Consider the following 22,440-nt stretch of genomic DNA (forward strand, 5'->3'; position numbering starts at 1 on the left):
TGAAATGATTTCAGAGATTAGAACTGACAAATCAAGTGAGGAATTCTGTCAGCTTTTAATGTATTCTTCCTCTTCAATCACCTGAAACAAATATTTCATCAAAAAAGGACTGAAGATCTAAATCCATGACCAATTCAACGTCCAGTGAAAGTATACAAACTGCTCAGGAGGTTCCACCACATATGGGCACACTGGGAAGATGAATAGGCTTTGTCTTCCTGTGAAATGAAAAGAATTATTAAAAAAAATGCAAGGTTTGAACTATAAAGCAATAACGACATTCCACAGGGAAAAATATCCAAATTAAGGCTATCAAATGACAGCAAATGTACATTGTTTTACCCCATAACTTCCAAAAACTCTTAAAATACATAATGCCAAGCTTGTTCCCTCCAATGCTACAAAGAAATAACTTTATCATAGGTGTCAGCTCACCTACTTGAATCTTCCAAGAGGAAAATTGCATTATTTCACATATTCTATTGGCCTTGCTTGCACAGTAGTATGTGGCTCAGCCATAGATTTAAAAGTTTCCAGGTTTAACTTCCAGTATGTTCAACTTTGGGTTCTTTCAGACAGTTGGAAGTTGGGATACTGCAATGGATTTTGTGCCTTGAGATAGAGTGGAAATTAGCCCAGGGTTCCTGTTCCTGATCATTAATTAGTGAAGGCAACAGAAATCTACATAGATTGAAGGTCATCATAGCTGAGTCAACTGGGTATTAGGGTTCCATGGTTCTTCTACTAAAGTTACAGAGATCAAATATGAAAGCCATCGAGACACCCCCTTAGCTTAGCATGTGCCAATCAACTCAAAACCATTGAGTCTCACAATTTCAGTCTTTCATATATCTCTGACCTATGGTATACAGCATCATCCATATCAGACAAGATCAGCAACAATTCAAAAATATTCTTAGGATACAGGGTTTCTTAGGAAAATTAGAACTTTTCATTTGAGGACACAATCAGTCCAATACAGGCAGCCCTTGTTATGGGGTGGGGGTGCAGGTGCGGGTTGCATTCCTAGAAAACTGCCCACATCATGATTTTCAGTAATGCGAACCCCCATTTCCCATTGAATCTCATGTCACAAGTGCAGACGAATTCCTATGGGATTCAAGTGGAGTTCACATTTTCACTTACAAACATATGCTTATTTCAGCAGTTTACTAAAGAGTCTTGAACAATTCCAATTTAAACAATTCACAGGGAATCCAAATTGAACATACAAGAAAAAGGGTTGTTCTTTTAATTAAATAGAAGAGATTGCCTTGTCTGTTTCCAAAACAAATCTCTTAAGTGGCTACCTGCTGTGAACTGGCAGCCTGCAATATTTACAGACAATGGGATCAGTTTGATTATTACTGGGACATTACAAGTATAGGTGTTCATTTTATTTGCATCAATTCCTTAAGAGCTAATTTTTATCCTGTATCTCACATTTTTTTGGTAGTGATTTGTGAATTCCGTAAGGCAAATTTCTGTTAGCTGAACTTCCGTAACGCAGCGGTCACCTGTAATTTCAAGTATTTTGTGTTTTAAATTTAGAACTTGCAATGCAAGTGAAATTATCTGCATCTTTTCTTTTATACTAGAAATTTAGTATTGCATTCAATGTGGAGTTGCTGTTCTTCCAGTATTTTAAACATTTTATAATTAGATACTTTTACCTCAACCAACAAGCTTGAAAAAGTAGCTTGACATATTATGATTGTTGTTGCCTTCATTTACAGCTCCACTGGACTTACATTTTGCCTCTTTTCTTGCCCCGTTAGCATTGCCTTTTCATTTCAAAACTATCACTCTTTTCTTCCAACATCACAACTCCATTTTTCTGTACTTACTCAACTCCTTTTAAAAATTTTTATGGAAAGTTATTACTCAAAGTGTTAGTTTTCCCACTATGAATTATTGCACCACCTCCTGAATATTTCCAGCACCTGTTTATATTTCAGATTCTGAACTTCTGCAGTATTTTGCTTTTAAACTAGAGTTATGTTTTCCTCTGGAATATAAATATACAAGGTCATCCCTGATGTCCTTTTATGATTCAGTAGTATGCTGACCTAAGTACCACCTGCCTACAGACCTTCATCAGCAACAGAGTTTAACTTTCTAGATTCCACACTAGCTGTCCTTATGGCCTTAGTGCAGCTTTTGGAAACTGTATTGGGTTGGAATTTTCCACCTCATCACTCATAAAACACAATAGACAATTAGGGAGCAACAGAGAGATTATACCTAACTAGCAGAGCTCCCGGCTGACACCTCCAGCGATCCAGGTTAATTCCTGACCACCAGTACTGTTTGTGTGGAGTCTGCAGATTCTCCTGTGACCACGTGGGATTCTCCCAAGTGCTTCAGTTACCTCCACATCTCAAAAGACATGTTAATTGGTTGGTTAATTGCCCACTGTAAACTTCTGCTGGTGTGCAGGCAAGTGGTAGAACCTTGTATTAGTGGGAATGTAGGATGAATAAAACAGGATTAGTCTTGGATTGGTGCAAATGGATGCTGCAGACTGAGAGCCAAATGGCCTGTTTGCATGCTGTACAACTCCATGGAAAAGTTTACTGTAACATTCTCAGAGCCCACAGAAATATTTATGTCATGAAGCAGATCCGCAGAAGTGACAGCCCTAAGGTGGAAAACAGAACTTTAATGATAATGAGATATGTCAATGGTTGCAAAGAACATTTACTAGAGCTGAGATTTTGAAATAGCAAGAGAATGAACTAAAAATGTGATCAGATACAGTAACTATCCCCCATCCTCCACAAACTGCTGCCTTAACAATACAATCCAAGCCCCATTCATCGAATCACTTTTGTTCATTGAGGTATACTGGCTCCTCAGACACCACTGCTCCACACTAAAAATAAATATCCTTGGTGTTCAAATCCCTCCATGGGCTTACTCCTCCCTACTTCTGTGCCCCAGGAGAGCTTTGCTTCCCAATACACCTTCCTCTTATGCATTTCCCAAGTTTCCTTTATTTCACCACTAGGCCCCAAGTCTGGAACATCCTTCCCAACCTTCTTTGCTTCTATTATTCTCCTTTAAAACCTCTGATCAAATGTTAAGTTGTGATGGCACTGAGTATCATTTTGTTTTAACCCAAACACAGGTTCAGATTTGTACTGTGAGGTTGAAGGCATAAGATAATGAAAGTTCTTGTAGATCAAAATGAAGAGGTTCAACTAGAATACATGGTAAAATGTAATGCAACTAATAAATCAGAATTGGTTTATCACTTTCATAATCTGTTTGGGAGTACCTTCTTCCCGACCCAAATACTTTCTACCAGGTTGGGTCAAGAAAGGGCCCATGCATATCAAATTAAGTTTTATTCCATAATCAACCTGTTCATTGGGTACATTGAAATATAATCAGTTCCATAAATCAACTCGTCAGTTTAAAGTGAAACGTAATTACATCATAAATTGAAACATTATTGTCGTAAATCAAAAAACAAAGCCATTCAACCATTGAAATGAAACTGCTTAGACTTTCAGGTATACAATGCAGAAAACAGCAATGTCTTTATTTTCTCACACTTAAAAAGGATCCAAATTATACCGAAAGGAATCTTAAAACAAATTGAGAAAAGCACAGACAAGTGCATGAGTACATTTGATCCATATATTCAACAGTACATTTCCATACTGCAAATAGACAATTCACCAACTGTTGAAACCTATAGCCCACAGAAACTTGGATGGATCAGTGGAAATATTCTGTGCAGTACATGATTTCTGTCTCTGGAGGTTGCATCAATAATGGATCACTTAGAACCTCTAGTGGTAGAAACCAAGTATTGTAATTTAAAGCTCTGCACCATCTCCCAGCAAAAAAACTTTGTGCATCCAGTTCAAATGGTTAAGTTTCAAATTGATGACAAGCTTGGTCCTCAACATTCCTTAAAGCAATCAACTTGCCACTCAATGTTACAAGGTAAATCTAAAATTGTTCCCAGGTAATTTTTAATGAAGGGTAATTCAAATGAAAATCTTGGCCTGAAGTAGAAGGATCAAAAAAAACACAACTAATTATGAAATAGTTTAAAAAATTTCAATATTCAAGGTTTAGTTTTAATCATGTTTACATACAAAATATATTCTCCTAGATACTCAAGGGCTTACTCAAAACAGTATTGCTCTTACAAAGTTTCAAAGCTTAAATGCAAGATTATCAGGTTCAAATTTAAGAAAAATGCTCATTTTGCTTTTGATTTACATTGTGTTCAAGCAGGCATGTATGGAGGTGGAGGTTCCTTCTCTGGCATCTTCACAGCCATTTCATAGGTTGGCAGCACATACTGAAAAGACAGACCATTGTCAAAACAAATATCAGCTGTACCATTTCAACAAAAAAAATCTAAAAGTACATTTAATTTAGTAATTGCACCACAGCAAAGAGTACTGAATCTTAGTTAAGAAGGGATTTCAAACACATCAAGCTATGGTTCATCGAGAAGACACTTCACCCTCTTAGACACAAGTAAAAAGGTACTGTAACAGAGCCTCTAATATCTGAAAATCAATGATACTACCAGTGTCATGTCTTTGCCCAAGAAGCCACAGCATTGAACAATCCAGGGAAACTTAATACATTTTTTAATTAGGTGGATGAAAATGAAATTAAACAAGTGTAAGGTGGTACATTTGGGGAGAATAAATGAGGAATAAAGAATAAGCTCATTATCTACAATATTAACATTAGGAGATTAATGAATATTATATATACCCCTTCATCTCAAATTCCAGAATGTGTTGTTTCACTAGATGCTGAAAAGGTGTTTGACAGAGTCGAATGGGAATATCTATTCAGTACACTTCAAAAATTCAATTTTAGTCCTAAATTTATATCTGCGATTAAAATGATTTATTATGCACCCATGGCTTCAATACTTACTAATAATCAAAGATCTCCTTTGTTTAGGCTTTTGAGGTACTAGACAAGGCTGCCCGTTAAGCCCTTTATTATTTGATATTGCTTTAGAACCTTTGGCTATTGCACTTCAGGATTCTTCAAATATATGTGGTATTACTCGTGAACAGAAGATCTCTCTTTACGCAGATGACCTGTCACTTTATATTTCTAATCCGGAGGAATCTATCCCCGCAGTACTATCACTATTTTAGGTCAGTTTAGTGTTTTTTCTGGCTGTAGATTAAATTTTAATAAAAGTGATCTTTTTCCATTAAATATGCAAATCCCAATTTATAGCCAATTACCTTTTAGATTGGTAACTGACTATTTTATGTATTTAGGTGTTAAAATTACTGAGAGACACAAGGACTTATTTAAAGCTAATCTACTGCCTTTAACTAACCATGTTAAACAATTACTTACTAAATGGTCCCCACTGTCTCTATCATTGGTAGGCCGAATTAATGCGGTTAAGATGACTATTTTACCAGAATTTTTATATTTATTTCAAGCGATTCCAACTTTTGTTCCGAAATCGTTTTTTGACACTATTGACTCTAAAATTCTTTCATATATTTGGCAGAATAAAAACCCAAGGCTGAGTAAGAAATATTTATAAAAACTAAAAAAGGATGAAGGTATGGCCTTGCCTAACTTTAGATTATATTGTTGCGCAATTAATATCAGATATTTAATTTTTTTGATACAAGATTCAGATGTAATTCAATACCCCAAATGGGTACACCTTGAGTCCCAATCAGTACTTGAATTTTCATTAGTTTCTATTTTAGGAGCTCCACTCCCTTTTGCACTTACCAAATAAAGTAAACATATGATTAACCCAATTGTTAAACATACAATATGAATATGGTTTGAATTTCGTAAATTTTTTGGATTGAATAAATTTAATCTATCAAGTCCCATTCAATCTAATTTTTTTCTTTCATCCATCCAGAGTTGACTCAGCTTTTTCCATAAGGAAGGGAATAGTATGTTTTCGTGATTTACTCATTGATAACTGTTTTTCATCTTTTGAACAATTGTCTAACAAATACAATTTGCCTTGATCACACTTTTTTCGATATTTGCAAATTAGAATTTTTTTTAATTCTTAAAAAGCTACTATACCCTCTTTTCCCCACACCTTACAAAACTGAAATTACGGAAAAAATTTTTGGTTTTAAACCTCATCAGAAGGGCTTGGTAGCAATAATTTATGATTTAATTATGAAAATTCGTTTAGAACCACTGGACAAAATTAAGAATGAATGGGAAAGTGAACTCCAGACGTCTATACCTACAGACACTTGGAAGAAAATTCTTCATTTAGTTAATACATCTTCAACTTGTGCCAGACATTCTTTGATACAGTTTAAGGTAGTTCACAGGACCCATATGTCAAAAGATAAGCTAGCTCGTTTTTATCAACATACAAATCCTATATGTGACAGATGTAAATCGAATGTGGCTTCTTTGACATGTTTTGGTCCTGCCCTCTTTTGGAAAAATATTGGAAGGATATTTTCAACATTATTTCAAATGTATTGAAGATTGATTTACAACCTCATCCTATCACTGCAATTTTTGGTTTACCAAGGATAGAATCTGGCCATCTATCTGCCTCCGCTAACCGTATGATTGCCTGTGTTACATTAATGGCCAAATGATCCATTTTGCTTAAATGAAAGGATCCAATACCCCCTACTACTTTTCAATGGTTCTCTCAAACTGTATCATGTTTAAACTTGGGAAAAAAACAAGGAGTGGTACTGTCGATCCTTTGCTTAAATTTGAGTAAGTTTGGAGTCCATTTATTCAATATTTTCACACGATATAGATCCCCTTATAATAACCTTTCAATTTAGAGGAACAGAGTTGACGACATAATATTGCTCTGTTTCTATTGAGGAATTATAGTCCAGCTTTCTTTTTTGGAATTTTTTTCTTCTTTAGCTTAGTTTGGTTTGATATATTGTTTATAATTTTTCTTATTGTTTTGGGGATTTTTTCTTTTTATATTTTATAATAAATCTTTCTTTTATATTATATTCATTCACTAACAGATCATTGGATCTACAGTTTTTTTTATATACTTTATTGTTCTTTATGATTATCCATGTCATGATTGTTCTTCTGATCTCTTTGTATTACATGTATTAATCTGTATTAATTTGAAAACTAATAAAAAGATTGAAAAAGAAAGAAGAGTAAGCTGAAACATACAGGGGAACTTGGACATCTATATAGATATATAAAAAGAATTAGCCAACACAGCATAAACCATTTTCCCTCATTAAAGAATGTACAGAAAAATATTACAAGTGCATTCTCAGAACTGGAGAATTTCAGTTTTGTGGAAGAGTTATGTTTGTTTTCTTCCAAATACAGGGAAGGCACAAATGATGCAAAAAAAAGGAAAATATGGTAAGGAGGATGCATATTCCTTGGAGGGGGCCATAAGCAAAAAGGCATAGTAATTGGAGGGAAGACTGGAGTGGTGGGGCATGCAAATTCTTTTCACCCAGAGAATGGCATACATGTAGAACTCCACCCGATAGCATGGGAGAGGCTGAAATCCTAATCACATTTAAAAATAGGCAAAATCTGACTTACATGTCTAGACCAAGAGTTGGAAAGTAAGAAGAAGTTGCATAGCTGTTTTGAGATGGCATGGACATACAAATATAATCAGGTCTCAAGACATTCTATATCAGGAGCCAGGGAAGAAAGGGGTAATCTGTGTGTGGAACTAGGGGATGTGGAAAAGATAATTATCTGTATTCACCAAGGAGAAGGATGTGGAAGATAGTGGATTCAGGGAGGAGTACATTGATAGTCTGGAGCACCTCAGTATTAAGGAGAGAAGTGTTAGATGTCATGGAATGCACAAGGATAAATCGCCAGGAATGGGGAAAATCTATCCCAGGATGCTATGGGAAGCAAGAGAGGAAATAACTGGGGCCCTGATGGAATTTATTTTGCATTTTTGTAAGCCATAGGCAAAGTACTGGAAGGTTGGAGGACAGCTACCACTTTTTGTTAAAGGGTAGCCAGGAAACTACAGGCTGGTAAACCTCACATCAGTGGGAGAGGAATTACTGGGGAATATCCCAAGGGCTAACTTACGTACATTTGGAAAGGCAGGGGCTGATCAGAGAGAGTCAGCATAGCTTAGTGCAAGGGAAATCCTGTTGTACTAGTCAGATTTTATTTTTGAGGAGGCAACTAAGATGATTGATGAAGGCAACAAGGTAGATGTTGTCCATGTGGACTTTAGGAAGGCATTCAACAAGGTCTCAGAAGATTAAGACACATAGAATCCAAGACAAGCTGGCTTAGAGTCCAAAATTGGCTTGGTGATTGGAGGCAGAAGATGGTGGTGGAAGGTGGCATATGGCATGCTTGCCTTCATAGGTCAGGGTATAGGATATAAAAAAAGTTGGAATGTTATATTGCAACTTTATATAACACTAGTAAGACCACACTTAGAGTGTGTGCAGTTCTGGACGCTGCACCATTAGGAAGAAGTGGTTGTGGGCTGGAGTGGATGCAGAGCAGATGCACCATTTTGCCGCCTGGATTGGAGGACTTTAGTTATGGAGAAAGACTGAATAGGCTGGGTTTGTTTTCTCTGGAGCGAAGGAGCCCAAGGGAAACCTGATAGGAGGTATATGAAATAAAAGGTATAGACAGGAGATAAAATCAATTTTTTTTTCCCCATGGAGGTGGTATCAAAAATGAGAAAAAGAGAAAGGAATCTTAAAACTAAAAGATTTGAGAAGTTTTATTTATTTTTAAGCAGAGTAATTGATGTCTGAAATTCACTGCCAGAGGCAGAGGTATAATTAGGTATAATCACTACCTTTAAGCAGCATTTAAACAGGCACTTGAATAAAAGGATAAAAAGGACCTAATGCAGATAGATGGGATTAGGGTAGATGGGCAAATTTTTGTATTCAGTTTCCCTTGCAATGAACAAAACATTATGTAGCTTTCTTAGCTGTACCTTCAGACAAGCCCTCTGCAAATCATGCACCAGGGCTTGCATCCCAGAGCTCTGATATCTCCAATGATCTGGACAAGATGCTATTCATTTTAATTTTTTCCTGCCAAAGTGTAGAATTCATTATTTTCCCACATTATACTCCATTTGCTATCTTGCTTTCCATCACATCGTAAAAGTACCCTTTTATTCATTACCTTTTTCTCTATAAACTAAAACTTGTTAATGTCAAACATTAGTTCTGTCAGGTCCTTGACCTTAATTTCTTCCCCCCACAGATGTTACCCAACCTAAATATTTCCAGATTTTCTATTTTCAATTTCAGATTTTTACCACTAGACAAACCATCATCATGTTTTCAAAAGATACCATTAGTATCACTATTAGTTTTAAGATAGTGATGGAAAAGGATAGGACTAGTCCACAAGTTATGGTACTAAACTGGAGCAGGGATAATTTTGGGGGAATTTGGTAGGATCTAGCAGAGGTTGATTGGGCTAGCCTGTTTGAAGAAAAACGAATAGCAAGTGGGAGATATTTAAGAGTGTGATATCAAGAGTCCAGGAGCAGCATTTTCCTGTTAGGGTGATCATTGGTAAATTTAGGGAACCTTGGCTAATGAGGGATATTGAAGCTCTGGTTAATAAATAAAAGGAAGCATACATTGGGTTTAGGAGGTCAGGGACAAATGAATCCCTTGATGACTATAAAAAGATTAAGAATATTCTTAGAGGGAAATCAGAAGGGCAAAGAGGGTATGAAATGGATATGGCAGGTAAGGTTAAGGAAAATTCCAAGAGGTTCTATACCTATATAAAGAGTAAAAGGGTGGCTAGGGAGAGAGTAGGTCCCCTTGGAGATCAGCAGGGCTGCCTATGTCTCAGGCCACAGGAGATGGGTGGGATTTTTTAAATAAATATTTCTCCTGTGTTTACTGAGGAGAAAATCATGGTTGCCCAAAAGATAAAGGGAAACTAGTGGAGACGTTTTGGAGGAAATTCACATTATCAGGGAGGAGGTACTTGCAGCTTTACAGCGCATTAGGTGGATAAATCGCCAGGGCCTGACTGAGTGCATCCTCAGACTGAGTGAGGCTAGAGATGAAACTGCAGAGGCCCTTGTAGAGATATCTGCTTCATCTTTAACCACTGATGAAATAGCTAATGGAAGGTAGCTAATATTGTTCTGTTATTTAAGAAGGGTAGCAAGGACAAGCCAGAGAACTACAGGCCAGTCAGCCTGACATCAGTAGTGGGGAAAGTTACTGGAGGGAATTCTGAGGGACAGGATCTACCAACATTTGGTATCTACCAACAATCTGATTCAGAGTCAGCATGGCCTTGTGTATGGAAAGTTGTGTTTAACAAATCTTTTAGAATTTTTTTTGAAGAGGTAACCAAAAAGGTAGATGAGGGTAGGGTAGTGGATGTTGTCTATTTGGACTTTAGCAAGGCCTTCGACAAGGTGCAGCATGGTAGGCTGGTCTGGAAGGTTAGGTCCCATTGAATCCTGGGAGAGCTAGTTAGGTAGATTCAAAATTGGTTCAGAGGTAGGAAGCAGAGGGTGGTTGAAGGTTGTTTCTTGGAATGGAGGCTGGTGATTACTGGTGTGCCATTAAGGGTCGGTGTTGGTACCCTTGTTATTTGTGCAGATGACTTGGATGCGAGTGCACAAGCCTTGATCAGTAAGTTTGCAGATGACATAAAATTAGGAGGTATTGTTGATAGTGAAGGTTATCGTAGATTACAGGGGGATCTTGATCAGTTAGGGAAGTGGGCTAAGAAGTGGCAAATGGATTTCAATACAGTTAAGTGTGAGGTGATGCATTTTGGAAAGTCAAACCAGTGTAGGACTTGTACTATGAACGGTAGGGCACAAGGGAGTGCAATGGAACAGAGGAACCTAGGAGTACAAGTGCATAGTTCGTTGAAAGCAGTGTCACAGGTAGACAGGGTGATGAAAAAGGTGTTTCGCACACTGGCCTTCATCAGTCAGGACACTGAGTATAGGGGTTAGAACAGTATGTTGCAGTTGTACAAGATGTTAGTGAGGCCACACTTGGAGTACTGTGTACAGTTTTGGTCACGCTGTTATAGGAAAGATATGGAAAAAGTGCAGAAAAGATTTATGAGGAAGTTGCCAGGACTAGAGGGCCTGAGTTGTAGGGAGAGGTTGGCCAGGCTAAGTCATTATTCCTTGGAACATATGAGATTGAGGGGCGACCTTATAAAAATGAGAGGCAGAAACAAGGCGGACTGTAACAGTCTTTTCCCCAGACTAGAGGAGTCCATAGCTAGGGGGTATAGATTTAGAGCGAAGGGAAAGATTTAAAAGGGACCCGAGGGGCAACTTTTTCCCCACGCAGAGGGTGGTAAATATATGGAACGAGCTGCCAGAGGAAGTGTTTGAGGCAGGTACAATAGTATCATTAAAGTAGCACTTGGATAGGTACATGGAGGAGTGGGGCTTGAGGGATATGGGCCGAACACAGGAAATTGGGGCTAGCCGGGTGGGCACTGTGGTCAGCATGGACTCATTGGGCCGAAGGGCCTGTATCCATGCTGTATTGCTCTGTGATTCTATGAGATATTGATTTATCGGAAAAGATTCAATGAGGAGTTGAGTCTTGAGGGATTTACTTCATGTCTAGTCACACAGATCCATGCTAATGAACTTCTTAGGCAGTCTATTTTTCAGTATCAAGAATGATCACCTTCCACTCTTTTTCTGGATTTCAAAGTAGCAAATGAGGGAACCACAGTCTTCTACAGATGAACAGTTATGGAGAATATCTGGCATTGCAAAAGGCATAATACTCAACAGGATAGTTGCTTGAGACAATGCCATTACTACAATCTTAAATATGATCTAACTCCTAGTCAGACTGTAGTAAACCATTGATGGAACTACTGTATATAGATGAAGAGCAACAATATTACAAATCAACTCCAGAACATGCTAGAACAGAATACTGACACTGATACTTTGTTTTAAAAACATTTGGTGTGTAAAGTAATTACTTAGGTTAATTTTTTAAGAATCCTGAACATGCTACAGTGAATATTTCAATGCATGACATACAACAGATTAAAGTCATACTATATTGTATTGACCTGGCATACCCACAATGGTCAAAACTATTCAGAATTAAATTAATTTAAAAGCCACCTAATGACCAAAGGGAAAAGAGTTACAAAAATATTAATGCCATTTTTAAAAAGCAAGCTCCTTCTACATTGTATCAAGACTATTATTTAGTTATATTTTCAATATTTAGGCCTAAGACAATCATGGACCAAAAAGCATGCTCCTGTGAAATAACATTGACAAACTTCATTCTCAGATCAACATGTCACTTGACTAGTTGTTTTTCTACAATTGAAAAGTCTTCATGATTGATCAGATTACACTCCATTTGGCCAACAAAAACTGCTGCAAGTATAAACAGCTAACCAAGTTAAAATGTTATGCCTTGGATTCACAATCACATTTAATTGGTGTTGGGTTAAATAAATGAAGCCAACAAGCAGAAAAGAGGAAGGCTTCAGAATAAGCAATCTACAGCCATCCAAAGTTCTTGCAAGGAGACAAGGAAAAAAAAACTGTTCCTAAAGCCTAAACGTATCTAGATTAGCAAACTTGACTGGTTCTAAACCAGAACATATCCTGCTTTAAGGAAGTGCTGCAATTAGGAATTATATTCAAGATCCCAAATAATATGCAGGTAATATCAGCAAAACCTTCGCTTCTGAGCTTTAATGATACTTTTATGAAGTATAGCGTGTGCTATACTTCATAATTAAACTGCATTTACTGAGTATATTAAATTTTAAATAGGTAATACACAAAATTGCTACTGTATTTTTAAATAACAATTCACATGTTGACTACCCATTTCCCTCTACAGATACTGCCTGACCCGAATTCTCCTAGCAGTTTGGTTTCTGCTCCGGATTCCAGCATCTGTCTCACAAGATATAATAGTGGCCGATAAAAACAATCTAGGCAGGAAGACTTGTTATCAGATGTGCCCAAATGAACACAAACTCAATGATAAGGTTGGAGCTGAGGTGTGGTGGGAAAGAAGGATTAAAAACTGAAGTGCACTGGTATCCAGTCAATCAGGACTTTAAGCTCAAAAAGATGCAAATATGATTGAAAGCTTGAGAGATTTGAACTTTCAAAATTTTTGCCAGAAGGATGCAATGCACCCAACAAAAAAAGTTCTGTAGAGAAGATAGGACAGACTGAAATTTGAATCAGAGCACGGAATCGTAAAAATGTTGACTATTATTTACTCGTTACATTTATCAACATACATCTAACTTACTGCAGTACCAACTATCCACACACAATTTGATACCATTTGCAAAATTCAGAAATTGTTTTCTTGATTCCAAAGTCTAAATCATGAATGTAAATTATGAACAGTAGCAATAGTTGTGAAACAACACCCCAACTCTTGTGAATAACTATCCTTTACTCCCACATTGCTTTAAAGCTAATTTTTGAAAAGCCCAACAAATTACAATCACTGCCTTTTCAAAACCAAGCTTCAAACAACCAATGAACACAATTTAGAATTGAGACATACAATTTCAGATGTACCCAAAATGTGCCAAGTGGAAATTCTGATGACCTTCTTTCCTAGCCTACAGTCTAGATACCAAGACAAAATCATCTCAGAGGCACTGTATCTCAGCTGAGATATCGAATCACTTTTTTAAAATTTTCTCAGCACGAGAGCAACAAGCTCCAGTATATTTCACAAACTATCAACATTTAAGGTTTCTAAAATAACTACCACATGCATGACAACCAAGATGATCTTCTTTCTTGGCCTCTGAATTAAGCATTATCATTAGCAAAAAGCCAGTTCACAAGTGAAAAGAACATTAAATTGCTCTACTCTAATACCTTTTCCCATTCTTCAATGTTACTGTGTTTTTGCATACCTGAATAGGTGTTTCAAAAGCTGGATACACAGCTATCTCAGGTGTGTTCCTATTGTTGATGTACTTGTAGCAGTTCCAAACACAGTTTATGAAGTAAGCCTGTAAGACATAACAGTCAATGTATGCAGTTTGCCCATGAGCCATTCTGTTTAATGGAGCTAAATCTAGGTAGATTTACAAAGATTTCCAGATCAATAATGAACCAAAGTCTAAATAAGGTGATGTAGCTAAATACAATTTTCTCAAAATCAAAAAAAAAAATCAGATAAGCAGAGAATGATTAATACAACTTTAAATATGCAACTCAAAGCCATTTAGATAGAAGTCAAATGGACTTTCACATACTGGAGCCGCTGAAGGCAGTGGAGTAGATGAATGTCAAAACTAGTCATGTTTTTCTATACACAGGCACTAGGAATGGCTCATGGCCAGAGAATGCAGTGTAATAAGGAAATGGTGAGGTAGTAATAAAAACAGAAAATACTGGAAATACTCAGCAAGTCAGATAGCTTCTGTGGAGAGAGGAACAGAATTAATATTTCACTCCATGACCTTTCAGTGTATTTCTAACATTTTGCATTTTTATTTTCAGATTTCCAGTTCCTTCAGTCATTTTATTTTTTTTGGAGTAATAAGGAAGAAAATGGATTGAAGACAGGTCACCAGGTAGACACAAAGCTGACGAAGTGCATCAAAAAACAGGTCCACAAGGCTGCAGTGGCACAGCTGTTAGCAATGCTCCTGCATGGCTCCAGTGGTCCAGGTTCATTCCCAAACACCACTGCTGTATGTGGAATTTACATCTTCTCCTCATGACTACAAGAGCTTCTCCTGGGTACGCTGGTTTACTCCCACTTTTCAGGGACGTTACAGTTAGGTTAAATGGCTACTGCAAATTATCCCTAGTGTTGGTGGGTGGCAAGAGAATCAGGGAAGGGAGGTGGGTGTTAAAGGGCACGGGAAGGAAGAGTAAGTGGGGAAAAACCGGACTGATATGAATGTTCTGAGTTGGCATTGATTTGATGGGCCATAAAATATGAAAGAAATATTTTGAAAAGCATACAATGCCACTCTTAATTTAACAAGATTTTGTGACAAGTTAAACTGTGTAAATTTCTTCATTGTATATTATAAAGTACTGCATTTATAGAGCGAGATCATGTATTGTGATTATGGCAGACCAATCTATAAAATGACTAATAGTGAAACAGTGTAGGCTAACAATCTTTTTCCAAAGCATGTATTTAATAGCTCTTTTGCTGCAGCTATTTAATGTCTTTGTTTAAAACTTGATCTGTTCTCCATCAATTATGAAAATTGTTTTGAATTCATGTTTAATGAAATATGACATACATAACTCTTTACTATGGCTCTGCTTCTACTGCCTTACCTTAATAGTTATGATAATGGTAAAGGAAAGCAGAACCATCAGCAGAAGACAACTCGAGTCTAAAGCAAGGAGGTCATCCTTGTAAGGAAAATCAGGCTGTAAAAGATAATAAAATTAGATGCTGTGCAGGTTAAATACCAGCTTACATTTTTGGCACTTCTACTTAGAGCTGTAACTGCTACTGTGGATTAAAAACAGTGTATCAGTCAAAGAAAACAATCCCAGCCGTACTAGAGCAATATGAAAATTTTTTTTTCCAGTGATGGGACAAAATTTATGTTTATACAATATTCCTGCAGTCAAATTAAACACCTTTCATTATAACAACATTTTAAAAGTACTTTACTAGCTGTGAAGTGCTTTGGGACACCCCGAAGGGGGATGCAAACTATCATTCAAATGCAATTAAAAATTAATTTTAGAAGGGGTTGGCATATACAATATGATGGGAATAAAAAATTCCTCTTTCTAGAAGAAGAGTACCATATCCTGTGTACACATTTAGATTCTACTCTTCTATTCTGGCATGTATCATGATGTCAGAGGAATGTGTGAATTCAAAAACAAAAATCAATGATGGCAAACTGTAGTTAATAAGATTCAGTTCATTTTTAGACAACTAATATTTTTTGGGTCGGGGGAGGGTTTGATAGTTAAAAATAACCTATCCACATTAACATTCACAAGAATAACGCAAATCACTGAATCAACTAAGAAAAAGCAGGCAAAAATTAATCTATAGAACAGGAAGTCATTTTAGAAGGCAATGGTCTACAACACAAGTAATGCAGTGAAAGCTGGCTTTTGGCCAATTTATAGTCTATGAAGTAAGCTAACAACTTAACATTATCTCCCATTTTAATTAGAGCAAAACAATGTTATTTTCCCAAAGCAAAAGTAAATTTGTACTTTAAATATGGGCTGCTTGGCTTGGTAATCATAATAAACAACATTAAAAAACATGGTAAGACAGAACTACTTAAAACATAGATACAGTTGACAATACCAGTATTGGTGTTGCCTTAATAGCTGTAAATTGTAACAATAATGCACATTTAACTAGATTCCCAAGCTTACCAACTGGTCAAGATAGTCCTTGATCCTGGGCACATAGGTGAGAGAACTGATGGCAACAAGGCAAGAAAGAGCAAAATTGAACAACAAGTAACAGAAGAATGGAATCAGCCATCCTCCACGATGCTAGATTAAGAGAAAAAGTAAAGAGAAAGTCAGAAGAATTGGCAATTAAGACACAATGATAAAGTGTTTTTACTTCGACAAAAAGCTCAGCATGAGAATACTTACAGTGACAGCACCATACACCAACATGGCACTGATAGTAAACATCAAAAGAGAGATGGTAAACCCAACACAAGCATTTTCTAAACAAAAAGAAAATTAAGTGTAATGAAACAAATTCATGAAATGATACAAGAGAATTTATTTAAAATATTAAACACATCTGGTCTGCAGGAAATAATTTGAAAAGCTGCCAGATTTGCAATTTAAGCATTGTACGTGCATGATGGAAATATTATTCAATTGCTATAACAAAATTTCAAATCGAAGGGAATATCAATATTCAAACAGGACTGTTATGATAATTTCAACAAAAAAAATTCAAGCAAGGCTGCAAGCTATGGAAACAAAAAAAAACAAGTCAGATGGAGTAACTAACAGAATTTCTCCTCAAAGACTTTTACTGCACAATTCTCTTAAGCTCTGACTGCAATATTCAATAAAACCATCTTGGGAAAGGCTTGTAATTAATTTCCTATATTTGGGAGCAAATTAATTGAGAGTGACTATGGTAATGATTTGTACCTTCCTTTGTTTTAAAAAGTTATTCATTCAAAAGGAAAATGAATAAGCTGAGAAGAATCCCAAGTATAAACAGCAGTACCAACTTTAAAATCTACCCTTTCCTGGGGTAACTCCTCAATTACTTCAAAGATCTACCAATAGTGACTATCCCCACAAATCTTGAAATCCATTCACTTGAATATTTCCACATCTATGCATAACTTCCAAAATGAATAGTTTGTGCAGACAATAGAAATATGTATTTTCCCAAATGGATTTGGCCCCAAAGTTATCCATCTAGCTGGTTGAAATAATTAAATGAATGCTCAAAATAGTTGGTCAAAATTGTTTACCCTCAATACCTGCAGCATATCAATAATGAGTTTCAGGAATAAATATTAACACTTTCTTCTCCAGAAGAATTCAGTTGTGTTTTATAAATGTTGCCTTTGAAACATTTTGAAGTGTGCATTATAGATACACTGATTCCATTGCTATTGTGTATATATGGCATATACAAACAACACAGGAATTTTGCCAGGGAGTTACATTTAAATGGCAAGATATCAGTTTCAGACTAGAATCAATGGCATTGGGATTGTATTGTATACTAGCTGGGTGACTTACCCAGCTGAAAAACATTTCTATTGCACCAGAGTAATTAGGCTTTCTAAATAGTGGCTTTGACATAATCAAGGTCATGGTGTCTCTACCATTCCACATCACTGCTTGAATCTGTTTACTTTACGATAGTAACTGCATGATCCTTTGTCTGGAGTATATACAGCTATTGATAGCAAAAAATATTGAAAACTATTTTATCTTGAGGTCTGACAAAGAGGCAAAATAAAGAGCTGGTGTGAACTCTTGAAATTTTAGGACACAATCACTTATGCTGTTGTTATGTATCTTATGGTCAAGAGCCGAAATTTTACCTCAGGGATGAGAACACAAAGAAAGCCACTAACAGGTATCAGAGATAAAGCATTGTTGGAGGTGCCATAATTCAAATGAGATGCTAAACTGAAGTCTGGTCCTATCCTCATAGGGAAGCCAGTATTCATCCTTATGCAAACAATCACACAATAAAGGCAGATACCTCACCATCATTATATTGTTTGCAGAACTTTGCTGTACATAAACTGCTCATCATGTTCTCTAAATTGCAATAGTTCTTACTCGTCAAAACAGTTTATCTCAAGAGGGTTACAACAATAAAAGAGGAAGTTACACATCCCTTGTGCAGAAGCTTCAGATTTGATCTGGACTATTGGGTTCAGAACAGACCAATGTAGGTTGAAGGTGATACGACTATAACACACTTACAAACATGATATTGGCACCAAAAGAACTAAATTCTGATAGTTGATAAGCAACTTAATTGGTGTTTAAAAAAATTAGAGAAACTAGCTTCCCTGGTGCAAAAAATCAACATTTTCTTCTGCTACAGGTTAATAAATATTTTGCTTTTGGTTTTGTCTCTATGTCAAAGCAATATCTACCTATGATAAGAACAAGTTCCCAGAACAAGAATTGCTTTGGTAATGCTGGAAAGGATCACCATCAATACTGTTTAGCAAAAGGAAAATACATTGGATTTTGGCAATGTACATAATTTTTTTAATCATCTTGTATGGATAAAAAGGAAGATAACAACATAGTTAATATTTTTCATACCTGTTACTCTATCTGAGGAATAGTAGTTTCCGATAACTTCATACTGTATATCCAGTGGGGGCACAGTTTCAGGGTGAGTTACTGCCACAGTCAACAAAATGCCCATCAGCAAATTCACCACCTATTCAAAAATGTAAATACAGCAGTGCAAAAATAGATTCCGAAAATATTTGGTTTACAAGTATCCATTAAAAGTAAAAATTTATCAATAAAGCTAATTCATGTAATATTTAGACAGCAGCATAAAGAGCAATGTATGGAGCAACTAAATTTAAGTACAGAAGTCTCAATTTCAACAAGATGAAGGCTATCAGAAAACTTTGCATAAAGGGGTGGAAAATATACAACCCTCATCAAGGCAGTGAGCATTTAATCTCATCCTTAAATGATTCTGCAAAGCGGCAATGTAATACAAGGAGGAGCTTATTATAAATTAGTGGTTACCCTTGGCAAAATTCCCACATAAATGGCATTACTTTGCATTGTAAATTTAAATGCCAAGACCATAAAACTACAGTGAAATGACATCTGCTTTTGCAAATCAATTCAAAAATATTCACGTATTGCAAGGAACAAGCTTCCAAAGATACCTAGATCTTGATATGGAACAGAATATGCACATTTTATAGCATGAGGAATATCAGAAAAACTACTGATGCTTAAATTCACATGTAAATAAAAACCTCACATCTGGTTCCCCAAATATCCAATTCATTAACTGCTTTCTTTTTGAGAGCAGTATACTTATTCCATACATTGTTTACATTTTAAATGCTCTTAGTGGATCTAGTCTTTGTTCTTAAAGTTAGGACAATTTCTCCAAGGGCATTAGTATGAAATGTATAAAGTTCCAGCTTGAGATACAAATCTATAGCCACCTACATGACAGGCAGTACACTGATAGCCAAATATGGATGGCATGATGTTCAGAGGAAAATTATTTGATGCCAGTGCAGCCTACCAAAGCAAGATGAAATTACTTTTCCCATGGCAACCAAGTGCTACTGTCAGAATAAGAACAGAATGGAGATTTAAATGTTAATTGAGAGGTTTATAGTATTACACCTTCAATATCCAAAAGATAGATTTTTTTGTTACTTCAAAACATTATCAAAGAAAGCAAAACAAAATATGTTGAAAATATGTCAGTGCCTGAATGCTGGCTCAGCAAGCAATTAAGGTAAACAATATATTGGTCTTTATTGCAAGGGAATTTGAGAACACGAGTAGCAATGTCTTGCTTCAATTATAGAGATGCCCAGTGAAATTAATTCTGGAATGCTGTGTACAGGTCTGGTCTCCCTAATGAAGGAAGGATTGCTCAAGATATAGAGAGTGCAGCCAATTTTCACGAAGCTGATTCATGGAACGGCATATTTGTCATAGACAAAAAGTTTAAGCAGACTGGGCCTATAAATCTCTCGATTTTAGAAGAATGAAGTAATCAGATTGAAAAGTACAAAATTCTTAAGAACCCGACAGATGTGGAGCTGATATTTCTCTTGGATGGAGTGTCCAGAATCAGGGGTCACGATCTCAAAACAAATAATAAATTTCTTCATTCACAGCATTGGTGAATCTTTCAAATTCTTTTCTCAAGGCAAGTTGTGGAAACTCATTTTCCAAGTATATTCATAACATGGATTTTTTTCCAGCATTCTTGGAATGAAAGGATATGGGATTAGGTCAGGAAAGTGCACTGAGGTAAGAAATTAGCCATTATTTTACTGAATGACAGAGAAGGAATAAGGACCAAATGACTGCCTCTGCTCTTTGCACAACAACAAGCACCAGATTTCTGCTGGGCACAAAAAACAAGATGCAGACAGGATATGAATCTCTCTTTAAAACATAATGGGAAGGTCTCCTTACTGAGGACTTTTAGCTGGGTTTAAATAAAAAATGAATTCAGGTACATCAATTCATTACAAAGAATGCAGAAGCAGAAGAGAGCCAATTCCAGGCTTTTCCAAATTTAATTACAAGAACGTATGACTACCCAAATTCACAATTAGGCACAATTTTATCATAATAGAACAGGAACATCGAGTCAGAGGCCTTGACTCAAGACAAGGGAAAGGTCCAACTCCTGGGAGAAGATAGGAAAAGTCTTAAGACATACTCAGAGAGGTACAGATTCTAAGCAGTGTCAGATTCTGATTCACCCAGACGTGGGGATACCCAAACCATTCCCCCTGAAAGGGAAAGAAACTGAAAGCACGTACACAGCAAAACGACGGACTTTTGAAGCCATCTCCCAAAAGGGATGGCCGAGAGACTGGGAACAAAACCCTAGCCACTCCCAAGAAGAGATGAGAGACGAGACAGTAAGGAAGAACGGGAGGAACGGCCACTGAGGAAATATAGATGATCCTGCTTCTGCCCCCACTTCATTCCTTCGCCCAAAGACCGTGACGCTTATTTTTACCCTTCAACCTGGTCACCGAGTCCACCTCCAACGGGCGCAGGCCGAGGTGCCGGAGCCGGAGCCGGAGCCGCCGCCCCGCCTACTTGATCAGTGGTCCGGCCGTGGACTTGATCCGAGAGCCGGATCCGAGTCGGCCGTTTGCTCGCCCGGCCGCCTCTTTCCCGCCCCCTCGCCAGCGCACTCACCATGTACCAAGTCCCGAGGACGATGGTCCCGGTGCGAACATGGCAGAAGACGCAGCAACGGGTGCTGTAGAAGCGACCGCCAGCCGATTTCAGAGTCATCCCTACGTCGGCTCGCCTCACTCCGCCGTCTGCCGCCCACCGTCTCTGCCGCTTGACCCCGGGCAGATACACGTCACCCAATTGCCAGCCCGCCTCCTCCAATCCAAGCGCGACGAAGGCCACCCGCACGATCCGGCCAATAGGATGACAGTGGAGGCGGGGCATGCCTAATGACGCAACACACAATCATTTTCATCCCGTCACACTTTCGTCACTGAGGTGGGGTGGAGGCTGGAGTTGCAAAATGTGTTGGGGTTTAATGTTGCGCAGGTGGAAATTAGCACAAAGATAAGTGATGCTGTTTGGAAATATTCCCTTTAAACTATCTGTTTCCCCCCCCCCCCTTTGTTTCTTCAGTTCTGACAAAGGGTCTCCTACCTGAAACAGCACACACAAAATGCTGGAGGAACTCAGCAGGTCGGGCAGCATCCAGGGAGGGAAACAGTCGACTTGTTTGGGTCGAGACCCTTCGGCTGTCCATTTCCCTCCTTAGATGCTGCCTGACCTGCTGAGTTCCTCCGGCGTTTTGTGTGTGTGTGTGTTGCTCCAGGTTCCAGCATCTCTCGTGTCTCCAACCTGAAACATTTAACTCTTGTTTCTCTCCCTAAAGATACTGCCCGACCTGCTGAATGTTGATAACTATTTTCTCTTTATTTCTTGAAAGTTTTGTTTGTTTAAAAACAAAATTTAATTACCCGTGGAGACACAAGGGACTGTAGATACTGGAATCTTGAACCAACACACAAAACGCTGGAGGAACTCGGTGGGTCAGGCAGCATCTATGAAGGGAAATGGACAGCTGACGTTTGGGGTCGAGTCCCTTCACCTGGACTGAAAGACGGGGTTGGGGGGGGGGGGGGGTAGACAGCCAGTATAAAAAGGTGAGGAGAAGGGATTGAGCAAGAGCTAGCAGGTGATAGGTGGAGCCAAGTGAGGAGTGATAGATGGGGAAATTCCTAATTATG

General features: G+C 37.5%; 1 protein-coding gene across 1 annotated transcript; it reads right to left on the reverse strand.

Annotated features, from left to right (window-relative positions):
• Window positions 1-3,521: 3,521 nt before the first annotated feature.
• laptm4a (lysosomal protein transmembrane 4 alpha) lies at window positions 3,522-21,549 on the reverse strand. Its single transcript, XM_052025353.1, has 7 exons — window positions 21,377-21,549; window positions 18,764-18,884; window positions 16,589-16,665; window positions 16,361-16,483; window positions 15,284-15,379; window positions 13,894-13,992; window positions 3,522-4,321 (listed from the first exon to the last, which is right to left on the reverse strand). Exons 1-7 carry the CDS (start codon window positions 21,473-21,475, stop codon window positions 4,247-4,249), a joined length of 690 nt encoding a protein of 229 aa, XP_051881313.1. The 5' UTR covers window positions 21,476-21,549; the 3' UTR covers window positions 3,522-4,246.
• Between the last annotated feature and the right edge of the window lie 891 nt (window positions 21,550-22,440).

Source organism: Pristis pectinata, chromosome 10, assembly GCF_009764475.1.
Source record: "Pristis pectinata isolate sPriPec2 chromosome 10, sPriPec2.1.pri, whole genome shotgun sequence".
NCBI classification, from domain to species: domain Eukaryota; kingdom Metazoa; phylum Chordata; class Chondrichthyes; order Rhinopristiformes; family Pristidae; genus Pristis; species Pristis pectinata.

What these genes read in the sequence shown, in the direction of transcription:
- laptm4a (XM_052025353.1), bottom strand. Translation starts at nt 21,475, where the DNA reads ATGACTCTGAAATCGGCTGGCGGTCGCTTCTACAGCACCCGTTGCTGC. An exon ending in TTCCTCAGATAGAGTAACAG is followed by an intron (nt 16,666 to 18,763) that starts GTATGAAAAATA and finishes CTTTTTGTTTAG; the next exon opens with AAAATGCTTGTGTTGGGTTT. An exon ending in TGGTGTATGGTGCTGTCACT is followed by an intron (nt 16,484 to 16,588) that starts GTAAGTATTCTC and finishes CTCTTAATCTAG; the next exon opens with CATCGTGGAGGATGGCTGAT.